The sequence below is a fragment of the Colias philodice genome, chromosome 2, assembly GCF_061535455.1.
Source record: "Colias philodice isolate Cphi_HAF_F1 chromosome 2, ilColPhil1 Martin Lab GWU primary, whole genome shotgun sequence".
Taxonomy (NCBI): domain Eukaryota; kingdom Metazoa; phylum Arthropoda; class Insecta; order Lepidoptera; family Pieridae; genus Colias; species Colias philodice.
This window is the reverse complement of record NC_143087.1, coordinates 4,891,751-4,915,262: the sequence shown is the minus strand read 5'-3', so window position 1 is coordinate 4,915,262 and position 23,512 is coordinate 4,891,751. Positions and strand designations below refer to the sequence as shown.

Genomic DNA, 23,512 nt, shown 5'->3' with positions numbered 1-23,512 from the left:
AAATCAAGGACTTATCGTAGTTTAAAGCTAATTGGGTAGATGGCGCTAGTCTGAAAAAGGTCACATAAATTTTGCTTTATCTATATTTTCTAAGTGAATGTAAAAAATCTTATCTAGTTGATATGTAAAGTTTTATATAAAATTATGTTAAAAATGCAATAGAAAACATTTATTTTATAGCTTAAATAAATTAAAGAAACTATTGACAGCTAATGATTTACACGGAATATTGTGTTATTTAAAATAAAATAAAAAATATACAGTACATTATAATATTATTTTATCTTCTACTTTCGAAATCAAGTCATATTTATATTTTATTATAAGTTATTGTGTAATGAAATGTTTTGATATTTACTCAGTTTTACGCTAAGCTATTTATTTTAGCTGTATGTACCTATAATCAGGCAAATAAATTCCATTTGACTTATACTACCATTGCAATAATCATTTTACTCATAATTTCTATATTTGTATATTTATACACCATTTGTAGACATTATATTGAAATAAAGATCTGAATCAGTATCTATTGCTTTTTATTCAGTACACCAGCTCTATCATATTTAAATTAAGTGAAGTCATTATTTAAGGGAGTTCACTTTTTTATATCAATCGTGTACAGTCACGAGCAATAATATATGCCTAGGGGGCGATGTGCAAAAATATCTGTCACTAGAACTAATTCAATAAAATCTGTCTGCCCGTATACAGCAAAAATATCTGACATTAGTAGGCAGCATAATAAAGTGGCATCAAAATTATGTGACGAAAATGTTAAGGTAAGGTGGGGTAAGACAATCATAGGGGGAAGACTATCACAGTGTATTAACTCGATAAGCACAGCTTCTTTCTCTAGTTTGATACGCTGGTAAAGTAGGAAATACTCAGGAAGTTCTCGGCTCAAAACACAGATGTCGCTACTTAACGTAAAAAATGTGAACATGAGACATTTCTAAGTTGACATTTGAGGAGGCAAAACTCGAGGTAAGCGTGTAGTGATTAGAATAAAATTTTCGAGGGAAAAAGTGGTGAATTTCGAACGTTACATACGTGAATATAATTGCAATAACACTAGCTTTTAAGTAATGATATCGGTCCCACATAAAACCAATTTATTTAAAGAGAAATTGATCAAAACAAATACATGACCTCTAAATCGCGAGGTGGGGTAAGACTATCATTCGACCTGGGGCTAGACTAACATATGGCAGTCTTGCCCCAAGTCAGATGTTGTAAACATTTTTATCTATGGTAGGTACAGGTACTTATTTAGGCCTATGTCCAGCAGTGGACTGACACAGGCTGATGATGATGATGACTTATATTAACAAATTGGTTTGACGTTTGGATGGTTGCTAATATTGCTCTCTCTGCATATATACAATTAATTTAAAAAAATATCCTCATAAATATTTATTACATTAGAAGCAAATAACGAAAAGTTTTTAATGAATGTTTTTAAAAATTATTTATGTAATTATTCTTTAATTTCTTTGTGTAAGTTTAAGTACTTAATTGATTTTTTTTGAAAAATATATTCAAAGACGTAATAAAACGTTGATTTTATTTCTTTATTATCTAATCTTTTAATGAGGTCAACTTATGTTCTGTCTGATAATTTTATTACAGGATTTCCCGGGTTCTACACTGAATTTAGTCATATTTTAGTCTTCCCCCAAATAAAGAAAAAAAGGTTCTACACCCCTAATTTTTGTCATATGTTAGTCTTCCCCCAAATAAAGAAAAAACTGAATAAGTGCAAAACTAAACGTTATTCTGTAACACATAAAGTTCAAAATCTAAGTGACAACTGTTATGTAACGGTTTTTTGACAGAAGTTAAGAAAGTATGATATAAATCAAAGAATAAAAACAGTGTTAGTCTTACCCCGTTTAGTGGGGCAAGACTAGCAGTTCAAATAGTCTATAGATTTCATTTAATAAATCGGATTCCAGTATACTTGCGTGAAAATTAAAAGATTTGTATAAAAGTGTAAAGAAATCTTAATTTAGTGTTATTTTTCATTTAACAGTAAGATGTGAAATTTCAGTGTATGAAGCGATCTTTCATTTCTAACAACAAACTATGTTAGTCTTACCCCACCTTACCTTACAGCAAATAATTGTGACAACCTCTCACGGCATAAATATGTGTCATCAACTAGGAAGCAATAATATCTGACACAATTTCATATTTCTGTATTTTGCATCGATTCCTCATACAAATCTATACTAATATTATAAAGAGGAAAGGTTTGTATGTATGTATGTATATATGGTTTTCACGCATAAACTACTGGACCGATTTTGATGAAATTTGGCAGAGATCTTTAGACCCTGAGAAAGAACATAGGCTACCTTTTATTTCGAAATATGTACCACGGGTGAAGCCGGGGCGGACCGCTAGTCATAAATATGTGACATCAACTAGGTGGCAATAATATCTGACACAATTTCATATTTCTATATTTTGCATAGATTCCTCACAAAAAGCATAAATATGTGACATCAACTAGGAAGCAATAATATCTGACACAATTTCATATTTCTATATTTTGCATCGATTCCTCACAAAAAGCATAAATATGTGACATCAACTAGGAAGCAATAATATCTGACACAATTTCATATTTCTGTATTTTGCATCGATTCCTCACACAAAGCATAAATATGTGACACCGACTAGGTGGCAATAATATCTGACACAATTTTATATTTCTGTATTTTGCGTTGATTCCACACTAAAAGCATAAATATGTGACATCAACTAGGAAGCAATAATATCTGACACAATTTTATTTTTAATTTAATATTGAATTAATACAAAATAAATAAATTTTATTTTAACTACGTTGTTTTAAAACAATATTACCATATTAATTAATATGTGCCGTCGTTGCATACTACATATTGTATGTCTAGATATTACATATATCCTACTAGTTTAACACCCGCGGCTTCGCCCGCGTTTTCAAAAAAAAACCCGCATAGTTTCCGTTCCTGTGGGATTTCCAGGATAAAAGCTCTCATAAGCGTTAATCCAAGTTACCTTCTATGTGTGTGCTAAATTCCATTTTCTCTTTTATTTGTGTGAAAGAGTAACAAACATCCTTACATGATACTCACGAACTTTCGCATTTATAATATTAGAAGGATATCATGACAAAATTAAAGTATTCATATACTTATATGAATGCCCACTTGGGTAGATTTATTTTATATTTGAAGGTTCAGTGTAACCTTCATGTATTACATATTTAGAAATTGTTTTGTCACATGTTTTGTTATATTTGACGTTAGCGGCGTTTGACACGATTGCCCCGTTATTCATTTTCATTTACATATAAAAATTAGCCTATAATATTGCTATTATTTTATTGATTATCGAAAATTATGGCAAGTTATCATATTATCGTAATTTTATTAAAAAAAAATATTTACAAAATATAATGTGTCTTTTGTTCATATTCTTACCCCAGCAAAATAGATAACACTAATTCAATAAATAACGTTTTGCCTTTTTAAAATCCTATCCTATCTTATCCTACTAGTCCTACTATAATCCTACTTCCTATCCTACTAATCTAGTATTATTAATGCGAAAGTTTGTGAGGATGTGTATGTGTGTGTGTGTTTGTTACTCTTTCACGCAAATAATACTGAACCGATTACAATAAAATTTAGCAGACAAATAAAGGGTAACTTGGGTTAACACTTAGGATAGGTTTTATCCTAAAATTCCCACGGGATCGGGAACTATGCGGTATTTCTGTGAAAACGCAGGCGAAGCCGCGGGCGGAAAGCTAGTGTCACATATTTATGCTTTTTGTGAGGAATCAATTATATTTTACAATATAGAAATATAAAATTGTGTCAGATATTATTGCCTCCTAGGTGACGTCACATATTTATGCTTCGAGAGGTTGTCACAATTATTTGCTGTAACATTTTCGTCACATAATTTTGATGCCACTTTATTATGCTGCCTACTAATGTCAGATATTTTTGCTGTATACGGGCAGACAGATATTATTGAACCCGTTCTTATGACAGATATTATTGCTAATCTGCAAATGGTAATATATTTATGCTTCTGACTGTACACAAATTTAGTCTAATCAAGGCATACAATTATGATTTTGGTAGTCATGTTTTATTGTAAGTAAAACCTGTGCGAAATTAACGTTGTTAAATCCACTGTTGCAATGACGTTGGCTATAAAGAATTCGATATAATGGCAATCAGTTTTGTTTAATTATTCTTCTGAATCCATAAAAAAATATTTTATACGATATTTTTATTAGGTTTTACTTGCACATAAAACTATAAATTACATATTAAGTAGATTTTTTTTATTTTTATTCATGAATAGGTAAACATTTGGCCGCTGTTTCACCTGATGGTAAGTGACAACGCGTCCTAAGTTGGAACATGTTTACCTAGAAGGTGCCTATTCACATTTGCTTTAAATTTGGATAGATTGTAAGAAGGTGGAAAAACTGTATTCGGTAGAGAGTTCCAGTCCTTAGATGTTCGCAAGAGAAATGATGACGTGAATCGCTTTGTGCGAATTTTAGGGATGTCTACAACATAAGGATGGAAATCTGCTCCGCGTCTGGTTGTTCGATGGTGAAAAGGTGATGCCGGTATCAAGTTATGTAACTCCTCAGCACATTCACCAAAGAATATTCTGTAAAATACCGACAAACTGGCAACCTTACGACGATGCTCGAGGCAGGTCAATTTAGAATTGACCAATACGTCATTGTTAATAAGCCTTTTCGCTCGTTTTTCGATTGAATCAAGTGCTTACAGTTGGTAAGATACTCTAACATAATTGACTGAATCCCTCAAATTGTGTTTTTAGAAGCTCTCTATGATCCATCGATTTACAAATAAACAAAACTATCCACTTATATTAAGTGGATATCATAAAAATATCTATTTAGTAAATTGATAAGGGAATACGTACAATTTGCCCTTCATATAGGTAATGAACTTATACCCATGTCGTTTAATTCACATTTGATTGCCCTGTAATTCGTGGGAGGCATATGGCCTATGCATGTTAACTGACGATGGACACGTAAGTTGGATTTACTATAAGTATAATAAAGAAATGTTAGGTTTATGATAAGATAAGGCATTAGCGTATATTGGGTTATCATAGGTATACGTAGTAGGTGCTAAGTGATTTCTCAATCATGTATTGGTTGGGTCCATAAGAAATGAAAGACTACTTAAGTCTTTGTTTTAAGATCAAAGCCTATCTACCCATCATCGAAGTTAAAAATCTTGTTTAAATGTAACAAACAGGTGCATACAAAAAATTAGCAAATACCCAAAGTCCATAGATAAACAAAACTGCTCAAGTAACTTTGTTTAAGCGCGGCTGGTAACAGCTATAAATCTGCCGTCTAGATTTACGAGGGACCTTTGCAAATCGGTTTATATTTTCGATAAATAAAATTGGCGCGGGTTTTGCGAGATAAGCAGAGGCAGTTAGGAGCACGTCGCCGCCCGCCAACGCCAGCTGCCGCAGCACATAAACCCGACTACCCTCGCGTTTTCTTGCTGACAATTTTTTCCTGCTACGGTCATTACACAGCTGGGCCCGAGACAAAACGGCGAATCGTTTAAGCCCTCTCCGGAGACCATCCAATTTTATTGTATACCTAGTTGAAATTGATATGCCGTGCGAGTGTCCTCGGCTAGCGTCACATGTGACGGACATTGCCTTTACGGCCATTTGCTAAAAACCATGTGGAATTTTTATATAATAATGGTTAATATTACATATTTTAATGCCAATATAATATTACCCTACTTATAAATTCCCTATTGTTATCAATAGACAACACACTTCTTTATATAACGTCAAAAGCATCTTTCATCACACAGACATTTCAGCACAATTTTATTTACAATCATTTCACATTCGTATACGAAAAAGTAAATTAAATATGAAGACACCAATTTTTAGAGCTCTGATTCCCTATAAGAATAATTAAGGACTATGTCTTCGAACCAAACAGATTGCGATGCTGTGTCTATCGTCATAGCATTGGCTGTGTTTGCTCTTCCTATAACCCTTCTTATACCGGATTTTAGTATATGGGATGTTATACCAAAGATCCATGTAACGAGATGGCCAATAATGGTCCAATATGTCACATGGAAGCAGTTGAATACGGCATTCATTATTATCCTTACGCTTTTCTTCGGCATGTATCTGGAAATTCGAAAACGCAGGTACGTAAGTAATATCAAATTATTATTTTCAACTGAAGTGCACTTTGTACTACAACTCGGAATAGGGAAAAGTAACGGAGATCTAGTATGTTGAAGCAGATCGAGGTCTTCCAATCGTTTGTTATAAAAACGACGAAATATATCACAATATATTACTTACTCAACTCAACAAACGATTACAAAACATAGAATTGTCGTAATAAAATAATATTGTAAATGGAAAAATCGAGTTGTATATTATGTACCTACTAGATATTGAAGTAGTGATAAATTTTTTATCAAGTGTGTTCTACGTAGGTTAAACGAAATGGTGGAGACAGTTTTGAAAGTCACGCAAGCCACGGAAACCACGCTGGATGGGGAGCGCGATAAGCAGGCGGAGGCAGTGAAGGTCTGCGTGGAGCTTCTAGATGTTTCCACAGAACATTACGAGAACCTCATCCTTCTTAGAGACGATTTGCGGAAGCGTGATAAAGTTAAACAGCGTCCACCCGCGTGCGAACCTAGTACATCGGATGTTTAATTTGTGTGCAAAATTGAATAAATATGTAATTGTCTATGGACTTGTTATTGTTTAAAAATTTTCATTATCAAATTAATATTGAATACTCATAAATTAACTAACAAAGAGATAATTAGTTCGTAAATAGCTGCAAGATAACCAAAATACTATTATTCAAAGATCTACCTACTGTTTATGAAAATTGTGGGACGAAGAATTGTTTAAATAAACATTATATCGCTTTTATCTTCCTGGAAATAAAATAGATATCACTCCAATCAATCAATCAGAACTGACGCGAAACAGCTCTCCTTTTTGTATCAACTACTATTATAAACTTAGTTATTGCGAAAGCCTAGGTATTTGATCGCCTCGCATTAATTACATTTGTCACGTCAGTCACGACATTTGAAGATGGATGTGACCTCTAAGTGTTGCCGGAGTTAATTGAAAGAGCGTGGCATTTTTATTTGAGTTGCAGCACAACTAGACGTGTTCATTAGACCAAATGTCCCGAGTCCTCGTGGGACGTTGTTGACGCGAAAAAACCAATCTGGAGCTGGCAATTACGGCAAACGACCTAATTAGACGCCGGTGCTTGTTTCTTGCGGCTACTCGCCGGAAAATATAGTGCTTTATTTAACGTTGAGACAAGACGATCAAATAGTCATTTGCTTTTTAAAGGCTCGTGTTACTGCATAATTGGACGAATTTAACGCTGATTTGCTGTTGAGGGAAAAAGTATGAGATTTTTTTGAAAATTTTGAATTTAGGTTCAATGGATCTTGATAACGTAAAGATAATTCTTCAATGTTGAATCGTTGATAGATTTGATTGATTTTGATAATAGATCTTAATAAAAGGAGACTTTTTACACATGCGATACATCTATATTGTGATGTAAGTACCTACTCAAACCTTCAGATTTGTTCTCAAACAGTGTACTGAATTGAACGGTCGTACCTACACAGTAAGGGAAATTTATTTCGACAATAAGTAATGTCAGCATTACAAACGCAACCCAGTCTGACAAGCGCTCGTATCTTGAACACGCCTCTATTTCATTTAGGCGAATCCAGCGGGAGCGGATCAGTTCACAAAAATAAATAAAACTGTTATTGAGATAAGCATCTGCGGCGCGGCTTTCGCTAAGTCCCGCTGTGTCGCGCTGAACAATGCAAATGTTCTGAGATATGTCCGGATTACGGCAGCCGCAGCTCCTCGCGTTTCATTCAAACCTGCCTCTTTTCTGCCGAGTTTCACAGCTGAAACCACTTAACATAAATGGGATGAAAACCTTTTAAGTAGATACGCTGCGCTCGAGGAATAGTTCGCTGTTATTTCTTGAAATTATTTCGCTCTATACAGATTGGGGATTATCTTTTTGCATGAGTCGAGGCTGTTGCAGTGTTTATCACTAACAATGCATATCAGTCATAATTAATACAAGATGTAGGTAGAGCATGTATATTGACGAATTAGTAGACAAAATTGCAGATCAACCTTTCACTCTGTTAATAAAACAGGTAGGTAACTACTTAGGATGAGAATATTTTTTGAGCAGAACTTTTGATCGCTAGTTTTGAAAGGAACAAATACATACTTTTACTTGTTAGTTCAATAAAAATACATAAAGCTATAGGAGACCACAATTCCTCTCTCCCAGTTAGGTATTGTATGCAATAATTATAATTTACATTAACTATGTATGAAACCGAAAACCAAGAATTCCTACAACCCGGGTTTCCTCATTCAAATTTAAACATTGTGCCGCTTATATAAAGAATAGCTTGTAAAAATTGCATGAAACCCAAGCGTTTGACTGCATCGTTAGATTCTCCGGGACCACCTGTGCCCTGCTACGGATTAATTTCTCATCACGCAAAACGCTTTCTCGGGAAATAATGAGGATTGGAGAAAAATGCCACTGGCCCCGAGTTCGCTTATATTAATAAAGTCTACAGCGTTGTGCTCTGCGCAAACTTTATGAGTATCTGAGATTAAATTCCAATTATTATTATTCAGAGCCTTTTATTCCTAAGCACATTTTTATTTTTATTTGAAAATAGAATGTGAGATATAACTATAACTAGGAAATTATTAATCTTTGTGATAGTGCATTGGATTTTGTTTCTCCATCTTTTTATTTTATACATAAATCGGATAACAGTGGTAGCCCCAGCGGTAGCTTAGGCAATATACTCATATAGGTACTTACTCAATAACTTCTTCATATTATTATATTGCATTACCATGCAATAAGAGCCCATCTTCAGTTATTTTGCTATTGAAATGAGATTGTAAACGGTGACACTGTGACCGCAGACACGAATGCAGCATACGATACTTTGAAGCCGCAAGATGGCCGCAAGCATCTGTCGGTTTGTCGCTCTTTCCACTTAAATAACTGTACTTTGATACAATTATTTGCCATGTCATTTTTGTTTGCGGTTCATGTTCACGCGAACACTTTCGTTTCCACAAAATACGCCCCAAGGTATGTAAATTGTTCACAATTTTTTTAAATGCTTACAGCTGGCTGGTACCTACAGATAAGTAGGTCTCATGTTATATGGTTCAAAAGTAACTAATTTATAATTATCACTCGTCAAAATACTGTTTAAATATTAAATTTTTGTAGTTACCAACGTTAAAGATTTGTAAAGTGTCTCTTGTTTCTTATTATTTTAAAATATGTTCTATAGTGACTTCATTACATAGGTCTTCATTACAATATCTGCTGTACTGCTGTATAAAAAATATCGAGATTGCTCTTTACGAAAGCGATATCCTATCTCGGCTACTTTAAGATTGTAGAAGATAGACCGTCTTCATAAATCCAAATTGTGTCCTGTGCCTTCACTCTGAATTATTTATGTTACTATTTATTGTATTAACATAAATTGGACATGAGTTATTTTATTACTCCGAATGCGTCGCTAGAATGCGTTGAACAAAGATTATGATTGTAATTCAAATTTGTCATAGATCGTAAATGAAGCATTTGTTTATAATGTCATAGATCATCGAATCATGAGTTTTTGTTCTCTTTTTAACTGGAACCGTGTTTCAAATAAAATCAACTTGAACAATACAATTAGTAGGTACCTAAGTACCACTACGGCTTCATCATTGTTTTTATATTTTGGACCATCTTCTTATATTTAGGTAATTCCAAACATAGGTACGATTAGCATATATTATTCTAAGCAATACTTAACATTTTAGAAAATAAGACATGCATTTTCTAAGTGTAAAAATATTTTTTTCAAAAAAAGTAAATAACACAACCTACGCCAAAACATTATATTTCAAACGAATTCGTAAATGATGGACAATGTCCTCTTTTTTATTTCTGTATAGAAAAAGCAAACACACATTATAGCATATAAATTCCAAGCCGTAATATTTACTATCATTATGGTCCATGGCTCAAATTTCTACATTATAACATATTTTGAATAAAAGAGAATCGCGTTAATCATTGTTTAATGTCCTTCGAGTGAAGTGCCCCTATTTTATTTTAAATGTTAACGATATACCAACAACACTCACGTCCAGCCTTAAGCCTTTTCATCTGTCAAGATTTAACAGCTATGGAATTGGGTTATAATTTACGATTTTATCTCGAATGACACCATGGGGGCTGTGGTCAGCGATCCGGTGAAAAAATGTGCAGCCGTAATCGACATATAATGGTCAACCCTGATCGCCCTGCCCGCCGCACCCGCCTTGTTATGACTTGCCAAAATAGAGCCATAATAATGAGAGATGGTCCCGTAACTTGTGCGTAATTTAGAGCGATTCCGTAACGACCGCTCGCGGCCACGCTGTAGTTTGTCCAGTGGGCACTTTCCGTGTTGTGTTGTCGCTGTCGGGGGTGATTTAGAATCACTTTTGTTGGTCACTTTGGGACTCAATTATTATTGTCCGCATTTACAGTCAATACATCGCTTTATTGTTATAGATAGCAGGGGAGTGAAACGTTAGACCGTGTGTGGTATGCGAAGATAATATATGAGCGCGGTGGATTGAGTTGCGAAGCTGGTCCCGAGATTGATACTGGCCATCCACCGTTGCCTGACAAATAGTTCGTGCAAAGGAGGCGTCGCAACGCGTCTTACCATAAATAAGGATTACTCTCGTGACCACGTAGTCTTGTGGAGTGGACGCAGGACAGCCTTTGTGACGGCGCTACACCGCACTAGTCTCCCGTTAAATCAGTCTCAGACTGCTTTGTGAAAGCACGAAAATTTTCGGGTAATTTAAATACATAGCACTATATTGTCTAAGCTTTAAATCTCGCAAATGCGACTTATTTCTGCTCCGAAATCTCGAATTACAACTTAGAAGATGAGTTTCAAGTTTGGCTCAAGAAGCGCTAAGCCACGAGTGTTTTAGGCTCGGCGGCACCGTTTCAATTGCGAGAACGTCACAGCTTACCGGCTCACAGAGTAAGGAAACTCGACGAAATTCGCGTCAAATCCCTATTTCACTTATCTTGATGTCTATAGATTGCTATGAGCGTCTACACAGTAACAACTTTGCCACAATTTAATTGATTTTCCGTCCGTAGCTTTAGTAGCTCTAGATAAAGTTACGGAGTTACCTATAAATATAAATTATATTAAAACTGGTCAATTGTTTTAAATTCATATCAATGTTGTTGAGTTCATGGATGTGATCGTATGTATAGCATATACAAGAGTTCTTTGAAATTTATCGGTGGTAGATGCGACATAAGGAATCGACATCGCAATCGATGAAAAATAGACTATTCATGAGCACCTGTAAAGTATACATGATTATACGATTAGTTTATTTTCCTTTAGATTTCAATGTCTGTATGTTTATTTTTGTAATCGGGTTAATGTATCAAGCAGAAGAAGATAACACAGATTTACATCTACTATTTTTTTTAATATGTAAAATGTATCAGCATTAAAATGAGTTGTCAACAATAGTGTAATTAAAAAAAATAAAAGACGTGTGGCACTCGGGGACTGCCGCGGTAAAGCTATTGCATGCTATGCCTTCAAGCCACACCTCCGCGCCCGTCGGAGTGGGGAGCGTGAGGTTTTTCGTTACGGAATTTCTGGATTCGGTCCCCGCGCTCAAGGCCCGCGATAGAAGCTATGCAATAGCTTAATATATATATTTTTTAGTAAGCCGTGTAACATCAGACATACAAAGGGTAATACAAGACAATAAACTAAATATATTTTGGCGTACCAAACCGACCGGCAGGCTTACTTATCAACGACATTAGCTCTTGCCTCTCAACTGTTTAGACTTAGACAGTTCCACGAGACACATTAACTCAGCAGAGTCGAGTTTCCTTGTGTATTTGTTAAGTAGATTGTAAATTCACGAGTCGGTAGATCTAGGGTGCAGTTTGGGTAATGAGTCTAACTTCGCGAAGATCTTCTCTTTGATTAGAGCTACCTAATAGTTAACGGCGGAATTAATTTGATCTTACGTAATCACGTTTTATCGCCAATATATTTTAGGGTGATATCTACGCTTGTTTGAGTGTATGACAATGATGATTTGCTTATGTTGCCTGTAGGTACCTTTTATTAAATCACTTATTTATAATATTTTTCGATACACCATGATAAAATTCCGGGTAGGTTTAAAACACATATTTATAATATTTTTGAATACATCATGATAAAATTTCGGATACATATTAAACAGGATATTGAAATGCTTACATTTTATTTAAATGATTGCTAGGTAGTAATTAATTTAGAAATATGAGTTTATAACCCCAACCTATAATGTAGATTTTGTTATGAATTTATACATCTTACGATGTTCTAGAACTGAAATCCCCTGATAAATTTACAAAAAAATATATAATATTAATTCCTTTATAATTACCAAATACGCGGTCAGTACACTCAGGATTTGTACGAACAAAATACTTCCGAATTTCAATTAAACCCGTAACTCAATCAGTTTTAACTCCCTCACATTCACTTGTAAGTCAGAGGGTAAATCTCAACATAACAAGGTTCTTATAGCGATCGAGGGTTGCCTTAATTAGGGGTCATAGTGTTATCTCGTGAAATCTCCAATTATATAGCAAATATATACGGGCGAGGTCCGAGGATTAGCTATAGTTAGTCTTCTCACGTCGTAGCGCGGGATTCAATTAGCCGCCGGTACCATGTTGGTTTATTGCTTTCTATGAGCTTATAGTATATGTTTCATTATTTCAGACACTTGTAGTTTTAAGGACCTTTTTGCCTTCGATATGTTTTATTAAGCTATTGCATAGCTTTTATCGCGGGCCTTGAGCGCGGGGACCGAATCCAGAAATTCCGTAACGAAAAAACCTCACGCTCCCCACTCCGACGGGCACGGAGGTGTGGCTTGAAGGCATAGCATGCAATAGCTTTACCGTGGCAGTCCCCGAGTGCCACATGTCTTTTTTTATTATTTAACATTAAACCTTATCAGACTTGATCAAGTCATAAAAAGAATATCATCATCAGAATAGTAGATAGCACAGTCTGAAACAAAATAAAGTTCTTTAGTTCAAAAAAATGATTTTTTGATATTATTTCAGTTAAAGAAAATGTATTAAAAAGTGGTTTGTTCACTTTATTTGTGCATATCAATATAACGCCACTTAAAATATGTATACTATGTACCTATATAACCTAGTATTCAATAATTTTCTAACCGACAGTTATACTTACATCGAGTGTATAAAACATAAAATAATAAAAGCTATGGTAATTTCACACATAGGTACATACTGTGAATTCGTTACAAATAAAAAACCCTTTAATCGCAGATCTGCATAATAATACGAAACGGGTCTTTCCGTCTATCCGACAACTTGATTGATGTCCCTTTCTAGATTTATTTGCCTGTAAAGTACATGACGCACGTCCGCGAAGCTTATACAATATTAAAATGACCCTCGTTTTGTTTCATTTTTAAATACGGCCTCTCATAATTAGCGTAATAAATTATAAAATGATAATACCGGTAGGGCCACCCCGTGAAACGCTAATACCGTCTCGGAGCGCCGCGAGCCGCGGGCGACCTCATGTCAATCACTCTGTAGAACAATTCTTTTTTAAAAGAGTATAAAAATTCGTATCACTTTTATCATTCATCTCACTCTCTTCATTAGAACTAAGTACGTGTGAAGGAAACAAAACACAAATCGGTCTTGCGGTAACATCTGTGCTTTATAATAGACGCTTACGTAGGCTTCTTTTCGGGGATCGAACAAGCCCGGTGGGATCGCTTTAACATGATTGATCTGTTTATTTTACATTTTAAAGGAACATTTTTACGGTTGCTTGTCAACTTAATAACAAAGTGTTTTATTTCGGGACACATTAAATACGATTTTATTGATAGGTCTTTTAAGTTTATTCATATTTTTGAGATGGGTCGCTAAGTTTTGTTTGTATTCGCGGGACGCCAGAAAAGATTGCTACAAGGATTATTATGATATGAGATCGTTAACTAGAAAGGTGCTATTTTTTTTGATATTTTCTGTGAGTAAGGTCTTATTCTAAACTAAAAAGTTAAAAGATAATAATCAAAGTACAAAACATTAAGTACCTAATAGATTCTGTATCGCTCTTGAAAATAAAAGTGAGAGCTTCTAAAAATAATGTGAACTTATCAGGTAGCAAGTGAAGAGTGGCGCCACGATGGAGTGCTGCTAGCTTCCACCTGCAGAAGGAACAGTGTAAAAGATAACACTGTCACTAATTTAAGATCTCTCACTGAAATAGCTTTAATGTTAGCGGCACTTGAGACTTTTTCATCACAGGCGCGATCAGGGTCGTTTGTGAGGACATATTGTTAATGTAAAGTTATCCAATAATTTGTTGGAGATATATTATGATGTCTTTACAATATTGAAACCTGAAATATTGTAAAGACCTTTTATACCTGACATGTTCTTCACCTATTTCTTCAGTCTTGGTACCTAAAATTCATGTGAAGTTCGAATGTAGTTTTGCGTAAGTACCTACACTGTACAGTAGTTAACAGCTGAAGACAGATTTAAATTTTTTTACAGGTTCATAATTAAAGGTGAGTAAATCAATAATACATCCACTACAAATCGACCTCAGGGCTCAGAATTATCACAAATATCAACAAGAAAACAAAATGTATCGAAAATCATTGACATGTTCTTGTTTATTGAACATATACAAAGAATACAGCAGCCAATCATTAAACGCAACAAAAAGTGGTCCCGCGGGTAACTGCGTTATCGGAAGCAATTACACGTCGCTTTATTAATTTTCATAACTACGCCTGCGACATCAAAGGAGGCCGACCGCGCGCGCCGTCCCGTGGTGTAAGATGTAGGCTTTTAATCACTGCATAGTATAAAACAAAGTCGCTTCTTCTGTCCCTATGTCACTATGTATGCTTAAGGCGCTGACTCCACGAGCGATAGAATCGCGGCGATATTATCGTCGTGCCACGTATTTCTATACACTCTCTATGGAACCGTCTCCACACGGCGATATTATCGCCGCGATGCGACGAGTGGCAATGAGCGCGCGAAACGTCATTACATCAGCTGCTGGTCGCGGCGGGCTAGCGACGAGCGCGCGGCGGGCCCGCTGTCAAACGCAGCGTCATTTCAGCGTTGCCTCTGGTCTTCTCGTAGTTCAAGTCGTTCTCGTCGTCAAGGAAACGTGACGATACCGTTACGAGTCGCCGCGGAAACGCTGCGATTCCGTTACGACTCGTGACGATACGCGGCGGAATTATCGCTCGTTCGTGGAGATTATCCGACGATATAAGGGCGGACTCGTCGCGATTCTCTCGCTCGTGGAGTCAGCGCCTAAATCTTTAAAACTCTTCAACGGATTTTGATGCGGTTAGTTAGCCTAGTATAGTATATATATAATTTATACTATGCTTTTAATATTATATTTTAAAAATGTAGCCAACGCAGAAAATTAATTTTTTCACGTTACATTATGCTCCAATTAAACATGGTATGCAAGGTATTTGTATGTAAATAATAATTATGGGAATTCATAGGATTATGTAGGTACATATTTTCTTTGCGAATGACTTTACTAGGTACTTATTCCTTCGAATATATTTTTATAAAAAAATTAGGTAGGTAGGTACTAGGTACTGGGTATTATGTTAATTTTATGAATAATGAAAATTAAACATTTTGAAATATCTTTACTTAAAAAAATATCCAAATAATAATTAAAATTTTAAATCGCTTAAGTTTATGTTTTACACCCCGTCTCAGCTACTGTTTACCACGAGAGGCCCTTGAAGACGTTTTAACAGTGCACTCGTCTTGGGACGCACTGCTTTGATCTTTCACGACACTCCAGAACTTGTACTACGAAATTGGGACTAAATATTGGTATTAGTAAACAAATCTTCTAAACGATACACGGAAAATGGTTAATTCAATATTAAAATTGTGCTTTAGAATTCATTAATCATTGACTGATAAATTTTAAAAACAAGTTAACCTTTACAAAATTCCTGAAGAGAGAGATGATATTTTTTTTTGTTATAGAAATTATGACACTTCGAGTACCTACTTGCAATCAGAAACAAACTTATATGACATAAACGTTACGTACTTTGTAGGTAATGTACACTTAAGTACTTCACAAAATAGTTTAGTACCTAGGTACCTACTGACATTAAACTACTTCCTGTTATGAAAGGTAGAGTATATTATTCTGTATGAAGTCAAATAAATAAAAGAAATTTACATTTTCCCGATTCTATTGGAACCGTAAAGACTTATCTCATTAAAACGATTCCCACATAAATAAAACTCGACGGATAATATGAAACTGCATTTACATAAGAAAAATGTAAAGAGGCCTAAACGATAGAGCCATAAGGGTGGTATCGCCTGCACTTTGTATACCGCGCACGTCCGCCGGGAGCTTTAATAACAATACGAAATATCAGTTCGTTCCTCCGATCGCAAATCTACGTCAATAACATATCCAATAGTAGCGCTCAATTCATTTCGACATAATCTAATACGGCAGGGCACGTTTCCCGCCTAAATCTACCGCCACATGTCGCCAAGATGGCCGCTCGACCGAAACGTGAAACTAAAGAAAAAGGAGATCACGAATCGGTAATATCTTTCGAGTCCATAAACTTAAATGTTTATTTGCAGCGATATATTGTCCTTTTGCGGATATTGCTTTACTAAGTCGACGTCAGCCTTAGTTTTCATACGACTAGACGAAATACGAATAAGCTTTTTCTGATAAAGGGAATTTTATAGTTCAAAATAAAAGGTATAATTTTCTGTCGAATCGTCTGTAATCTGGACAAATTAGACAATTAAATTCATACTAATTGTAGACATAAATGTAAGTAAATAAACACTAAATAAGGGAAGAGCCTCGGTACAATTTTCACAATTGTGTCTTTTCCACTTATGTGATTATTATGATTGTTAGGTACCAACCTATGCAACGGAATGTAAAAGTTTATTGAACAAATTCACAGTAATTTGCTTCAATTACTTAATTCAATGCAAGGTAGTCGTATAAATTGCCTGATGTAAATACGAGTAGTATCTAAATAGGAGATTCTAAAGTACACGCATGTGAATAAATTATAATTTTACAGATTTATTATTTTGTTTAAATGCTTCGATGATGGTGATTAAACCGCAAATAGGATAGGATCTTTATATTATTAAAAAAATTACACACTCATAATAGAAAAGATGGCCAGTTTAATTCAATGGTAAAATTTATTAATCTTAGGTGTAGGTATGGTATGCACAAGCTTGGAGTTAATGTTTTGAGCAAAATCTCCTCACTTGCCAAGTTTATTCGGTCGGACCATCCTGTCCATCCTGACCATCGGTCCATCCTGTTACAAATGACGCAAAATTTTGTGGGTCATTTGTAACAGGATGGCGGTTCTACAGGAGTCTTAGTACGCAATGACAAAAAGAAAAATGATGGTCCGAACGCTGATACCGGATGCGTTAAGATACTGTAATATAAAATAGAACAGTATCTTAAGATAAAATATTATAGTATCTTCACCGTGTGTGACGCGCTTTATTCTGCAGTCATCAGTACAAATAAACACAAATTGCTGCAATTAAGTTTGCTTTTCTAATGCATTGATTGGTCAATCACTGACACGGATAATCTAAGGAAGTGCTTCTTTGTGTGCGCCGCTTTGTCCGCGGACGTGGTCTTTGAAAACTATCAATGGGCATAGACTAAATATATATGACAACTTATCAGACCTGCAAATATTTTTTTTAGACTATTAGATACCTATAATTTATTTCGTCTCCGTTCAAAGAACATAGCTCTAGAATTTGATTGCACATACAATATTGTTTTGATATACTTTAAACTTTTTTTTTATCTTCAAATCTATGGCATTCAAATGATGATGTGATTTTAAGAAAAAAAGTAGATAGTAGTTTAGTATGGTTGTAATTTTTTTATTCGGTTTGTGAAGAATTAGATAATTCATCTTGCACAAACTCTGTTTTCATTTTTAATTAAAAACAGTGATTAAGATTTAAGAAGCATAGTTTAGTTTAAATTAGCAAAATTAAGAAGCTACTATAATAGTTTATAAACCTTTCTAGAATTTCTATGTAAATAGTTTTGCCGCTTCTACATTTTACTCTATGGCTTTAATAGCAGGCGATTGGGATTGATTCCGTCATTGTATCGAAGAGTAGTGATTTCAGCAAGATTTGTTTCATCTGACTCCCGTACAAGATAACTCACAAACGTATCGATGGGTAATTTCAACCGATGAATTTATGTGGTTCTCCGTTCAATTGTATCTTGATATAATTTGTCCAAGAAACATTAAATTCGTGTGCTATATAATTTTTACCGAATTGAAAACTACTGTGCTTTATCGTTTGATAGCTTTTAAATCGATTCGAGCACAATTTGTTATACAAGTTGGTTCAAAATGGTCACGATAGAATGAAATGTAGATATATTTCCATTATTATATTTTTGACAGTAGATAATTATTTGAATATTACAATAAAAAATTAAGCGCGATGAAGACAAATAAATCGCGTTTCGCGCATTTCTTATTTTATGAGGAAATGGAATTTAATTGTCTTAAAATAATAGATAAAAAATAGTGTTTTTACTTTCCACATACCATGCGACATGTTGGATAGGTACATCAGTTATGTTATGATGTGATAGTAGTGCAGTTGATTTATTTTAGATGAATTTTAAATAAAAATTTCATAAAAATCCTGACAAAGTGTTTGCAAGCAACCTAGAAATAGTTGTTAGGGAATTCCAATGTATTTGTATAGCTAAGGTCCCTCAATAACATTGTAGATGAAGGATTGCCGGTCGCTGGTCACGTTCGGTTCTATCGATTCCCATTTAATTCGGCGCGTGCTTGCCTCACGCCTACCGTCTGCCCATCAACAACAAATTGTTCTACCGACTTCATTTCGACTGATTGAACGATATCACCCTTTGAACGATGAATGACCGGGGAAGACACGAACTGAGCTGAACTCATGAGTCTAAATTCATGGTACGAGCAGTTGGAAAATTATTACTTGAGGTGCGAAAGTCTTACCACAATAGCAGCGCAAATTTAATTGCGTGTCTATACAATCGTAATTCGAATAAATTAATTAAAAAATCGTTCGATACATAAGTATGTAACGAAAAGTAATGTTACTAAGTAGTTCCAAAGGTTGTTGCGTTAGCTTTAATGTGCTCTTATAAACGTGAACATATTGCCAGAAAAAATAATATCCCCCTATCCATCGCACTTAATCACTTTTTGATGCTAAATTGTTTTTAGTGGGCCAGTAAATTTCAAGATGGCTTACATCACCCAAAATTAATTGATCGGATCACGTTTCTCACAGGAAACAGTGCGGAAGAGTTTTAATTAGCGAGAAAAAAGGGCACAAAACTTCCAACGTAAAAAAAACTGGGAGACAAGGGTGGGCGTAGCGAAGAATAAAAATCTCCCGCTCGTAATGCGGGCAATATTTGTGTGAGGAAGACGCTCAGTAATGGAAGACAAATTTCAATATAATTTGCAATACATAAGCGTGTTACTTTAATAGCCCAGAACCACCCTTCAAATTAAACGGGGCTTAAGTTTTATTTTATTTTTTTCCCGCTCTGTTTGATTATAGTCGGGTTTCCAGCGCCCATCGACCTCGCGTATTCCGCAGGGTTGCTTGCTTCCTTTGCTGTAAAGGGACCACGCACAAGCGCCTATGCGCTGGAAAATATAATCCGACTAAATTAATTACCCCTACTGGCAATAGTGTCGCTGCCATGATGCCGCCAAATCACATTAAAGACTCACTATAAAAACCAAATTAGTACTCGCTTTAACCGTGAGGGGGTATTTAGTTACAAGACGTTAGTTCAAATCCCGCCATTTTCATTAACAATAAATATCCCGTCGTAGCCGCACGGAATCCTTATTGTTTTACTTTTTACACCCTTGTGTCCCGGGTGGGATATCGCGAAGACGGTCCTCAACTGAGGCTCTGGCTAATTTGTTCTTTTGTTTACTTACTTATAGAGCCAAGGTAATAAAAATTTGTGTAGCGCGAATTTATATAGACTTTAAATTTTTTATAACCGGCATCAGTTGAGGACGAGTTTTGCATTTAATTGGAGAAAAATTTAGGGCCGGCGAAGCGCTTCTGTGCGGATTCTTTAAACTAATTGGACGGCCGTTACGAACTTTTTTGTTTTAACCGTTTACGCAATCAAAGCCGGCAAGATGGGGTTTTTCTTTACGATACTTAGAAACATATTTCCACTTTATTCTCTTGTTTACGTTGATTGCTAATTATATTTTATGAGCTAAATTCGATATAAAACATGACAAATCCTGGTTAAAAAATATGGAAGATCCATGTTGGTAGTTATAACTGACAGATGATGATAATATATCGAAGGGGTGAGTTTGATTTTTTGCGGCCGGACAGACCTTAATTACAGGCGATGCACTAAATTAGAGGGCGGTGTCGATTTAAAACAATGAACTGAAACCGTCATTAGTACGTACGTCTGGCGGCGCATATTACTGGCTTCACCTTCTTAATGTTCCGTGAAGTTCCGTCCAAGCTGTGACTGCAAGCAGACGTGTTTTTGATTTACTTGTAAATTTATTAAAATCTTGTGCGCGACTCTAACTCTTAAAAATAGTGCGTAAGTGACCAATCTTGCATACATCGCTCTACGACCCCGCAACGGCGAAGACTTGCAGCGAGAAAAAGACAGTAGCCATAATTATTGCTGTCCCGTACTACAAAGATCACGTCACTACGAAGGTCATTTACGCTGTACTCACTGCATAAACGACTCAACGCGCGTAAGTGCTAAGATCTAGTATACCTTGCTCTGGTAAAATGCCTCGCGTTCAACGCTCACCTCCGTCTACCTCCAGCAATATTACTCAAACAATGTCTGAATCGGACATTCCACAACTGATATCAAGCAGTCCTAGTGCCAATGTAAATACAACAACGCGCCAAAAACGTCCTCGTCCCTGCTCTTCTCCGGACTCGGATACCAAGGATTCTTCTATCGATATACATCAAATATTGAAAGCATGGAAAAATGAACAAGAATCGTATCTAAAGAAATTCTGTGAAGACCAAAGCTCAGCTTTAAATAAACTATCTTCCGAAATGGCTGAGATAAAACTACAAAACATTGCTATTCAAAAATCTAATCTTGAAATCGAAAAAACTATCACCTTTATTAATAAACAGTATGATGACATGCTTAAACAAATTGAAACTTTACAAAAGGAGAAACAAACATACAGAGAAAGTATTAAGTGCCTTGAAACAAAATTACAGGATATCCAGCGCTCAACTAGGGCTTCTACAATCGAAATACGCAACATTCCACCAGAGGACAAAGAATCTACATCACAACTGTCAAACATAGTCAAAAAAGTTTGTTCCGCAGTAGACGTGACGCTGGTTGAAACAAATATCCGGGATGTATATCGATTACCAGGTAAAACAGGAACCATAAGACCCATCGTCGCCGAGCTTAGTAACGTGCAACTAAAAAATCAAATTGTTACCTCCCTAAGAAGCTTCAATAAAAAACATTCGAAAGATCATCGCCTTACTACTCATAGTATCGGCTTGCCTGGAGAAGATCGTCCAATATATGTATCAGAACACCTTTACGCTAGCTCGAGAAAGCTGTTTCTTGCTGCCAAGGACTTTGCAAAACATAATAATTACAATTACTGTTGGACAACAAATGGAAACATATTTCTAAGAAAAATTCCAGGCGCCAAACAAATCCTCGTTAAGTCAGAACAAACATTGCGTGAGTTACAATCACTTAACAATACTAATCAATGACTATATTCCAAATTTTTTGAAAGTTTTGTCGTATATAATGATAATATCTGTATATTTAGCATAACCTTTGTAAATCGATCTTATCTCTTCATAATAGTTATAATTAATGTAATTAATAATATCTATATAGAAAGGATTACACACACATACAATTTAAAATCACATTTTAATTTCCCATTTATAACTTCAGCATACTTGTACTCACTACTTAACACACATACAAACAATAAAACACATTCATTAATTATTCTGCACCGCCCGCATCACTCTATACCATGTTTAAAATTTAATAACATTTATCATTTCTCTCGCACTAATTTAACACAGAACACTTGCATTTCATTAAACACATTCTCTCTCCAAACCTCCATACATAATAACCCATCGCGTGTATACGTAAGTAAAAATTGTTTTGCATTCCGAAACATCAAAAGTCAATTATTATTAAGTCTATTAACTATACTCAATGGCTCCTGTAAATGATATAAACGACGAGTTGGACAATCTCATTGTCTGCTCTTCATATACATGTTTTCCAGAACAATGTAAAAAATATATAAATCTTACTGAAAGCTCGCTTAACATAATGCACATTAATATCAGAAGCATTACCAAAAATTTCAACGATTTACTTTGCCTACTCTTAGCGATGGATATCAACTTAGATGTAATTATTTTAACTGAATGTTGGCTGCAAAAGTCTTCTATTATTCCACAAATACAGGGATATACCTCAGTCCACACATCAAAAGTCATAAATAAAAATGATGGAGTAGTCCTTTATATCAAAAACTCCTTAAGCTTTAATATTTATGAACCAAATCTCACTGATGCAAGTGGCCTAGTATGCAATATATACAATAAAATTATATTAGTAGCTTTATATAGATCCCCATGCCATAAAAACATAGACAATTTTTTAGACAGCTTAGATTGCATTTTAATAAATTATAAACAATTTAGTAATATTTCATTAATTGGCGATATGAACATTAATATAACTCCAAATAACAGTGATCATCGTTCAAATTATTATTTAAACTTTATGGCCTCGCATGGGCTTCTTCCAGCTCACAATCTAGCAACTCGGTTAGATAATTGTCTAGATCATATATTTATTAAATCAACCTATGTTCCCACATCTCTTATTCTAAAAACATCAATTACTGATCATTCGGCTTTATTATTAAATTTAGAAATAAAATTGACTAATAAAATCACTCACTTTAATCGTCCCCACTTAAATTTTACAGAAACCGTTAATGATATTCAACAATGTGATTTATCGAGTGTTTTCAGTTGTACGGATGCTAACACAGCCATGAATAGACTACTCCACCTACTTTCGCCTATTTTGACTAAGAATACTAT

General features: G+C 35.0%; 1 protein-coding gene and 1 long non-coding RNA gene across 2 annotated transcripts in view; both read left to right on the top strand.

The window, feature by feature from the left end:
* LOC149490377 (uncharacterized) overlaps positions 1 to 23,512 on the top strand; it is a 61,564-nt gene that overhangs the window by 9,515 nt on the left and 28,537 nt on the right. The gene's annotated exons all lie outside the window — the stretch shown is intronic.
* On the top strand, positions 6,019 to 6,777 carry LOC149490378 (uncharacterized). Its single transcript, XM_089710868.1, has 2 exons — positions 6,019 to 6,254; positions 6,552 to 6,777. Exons 1-2 carry the CDS (start codon positions 6,019 to 6,021, stop codon positions 6,775 to 6,777), a joined length of 462 nt encoding a protein of 153 aa, XP_089566994.1.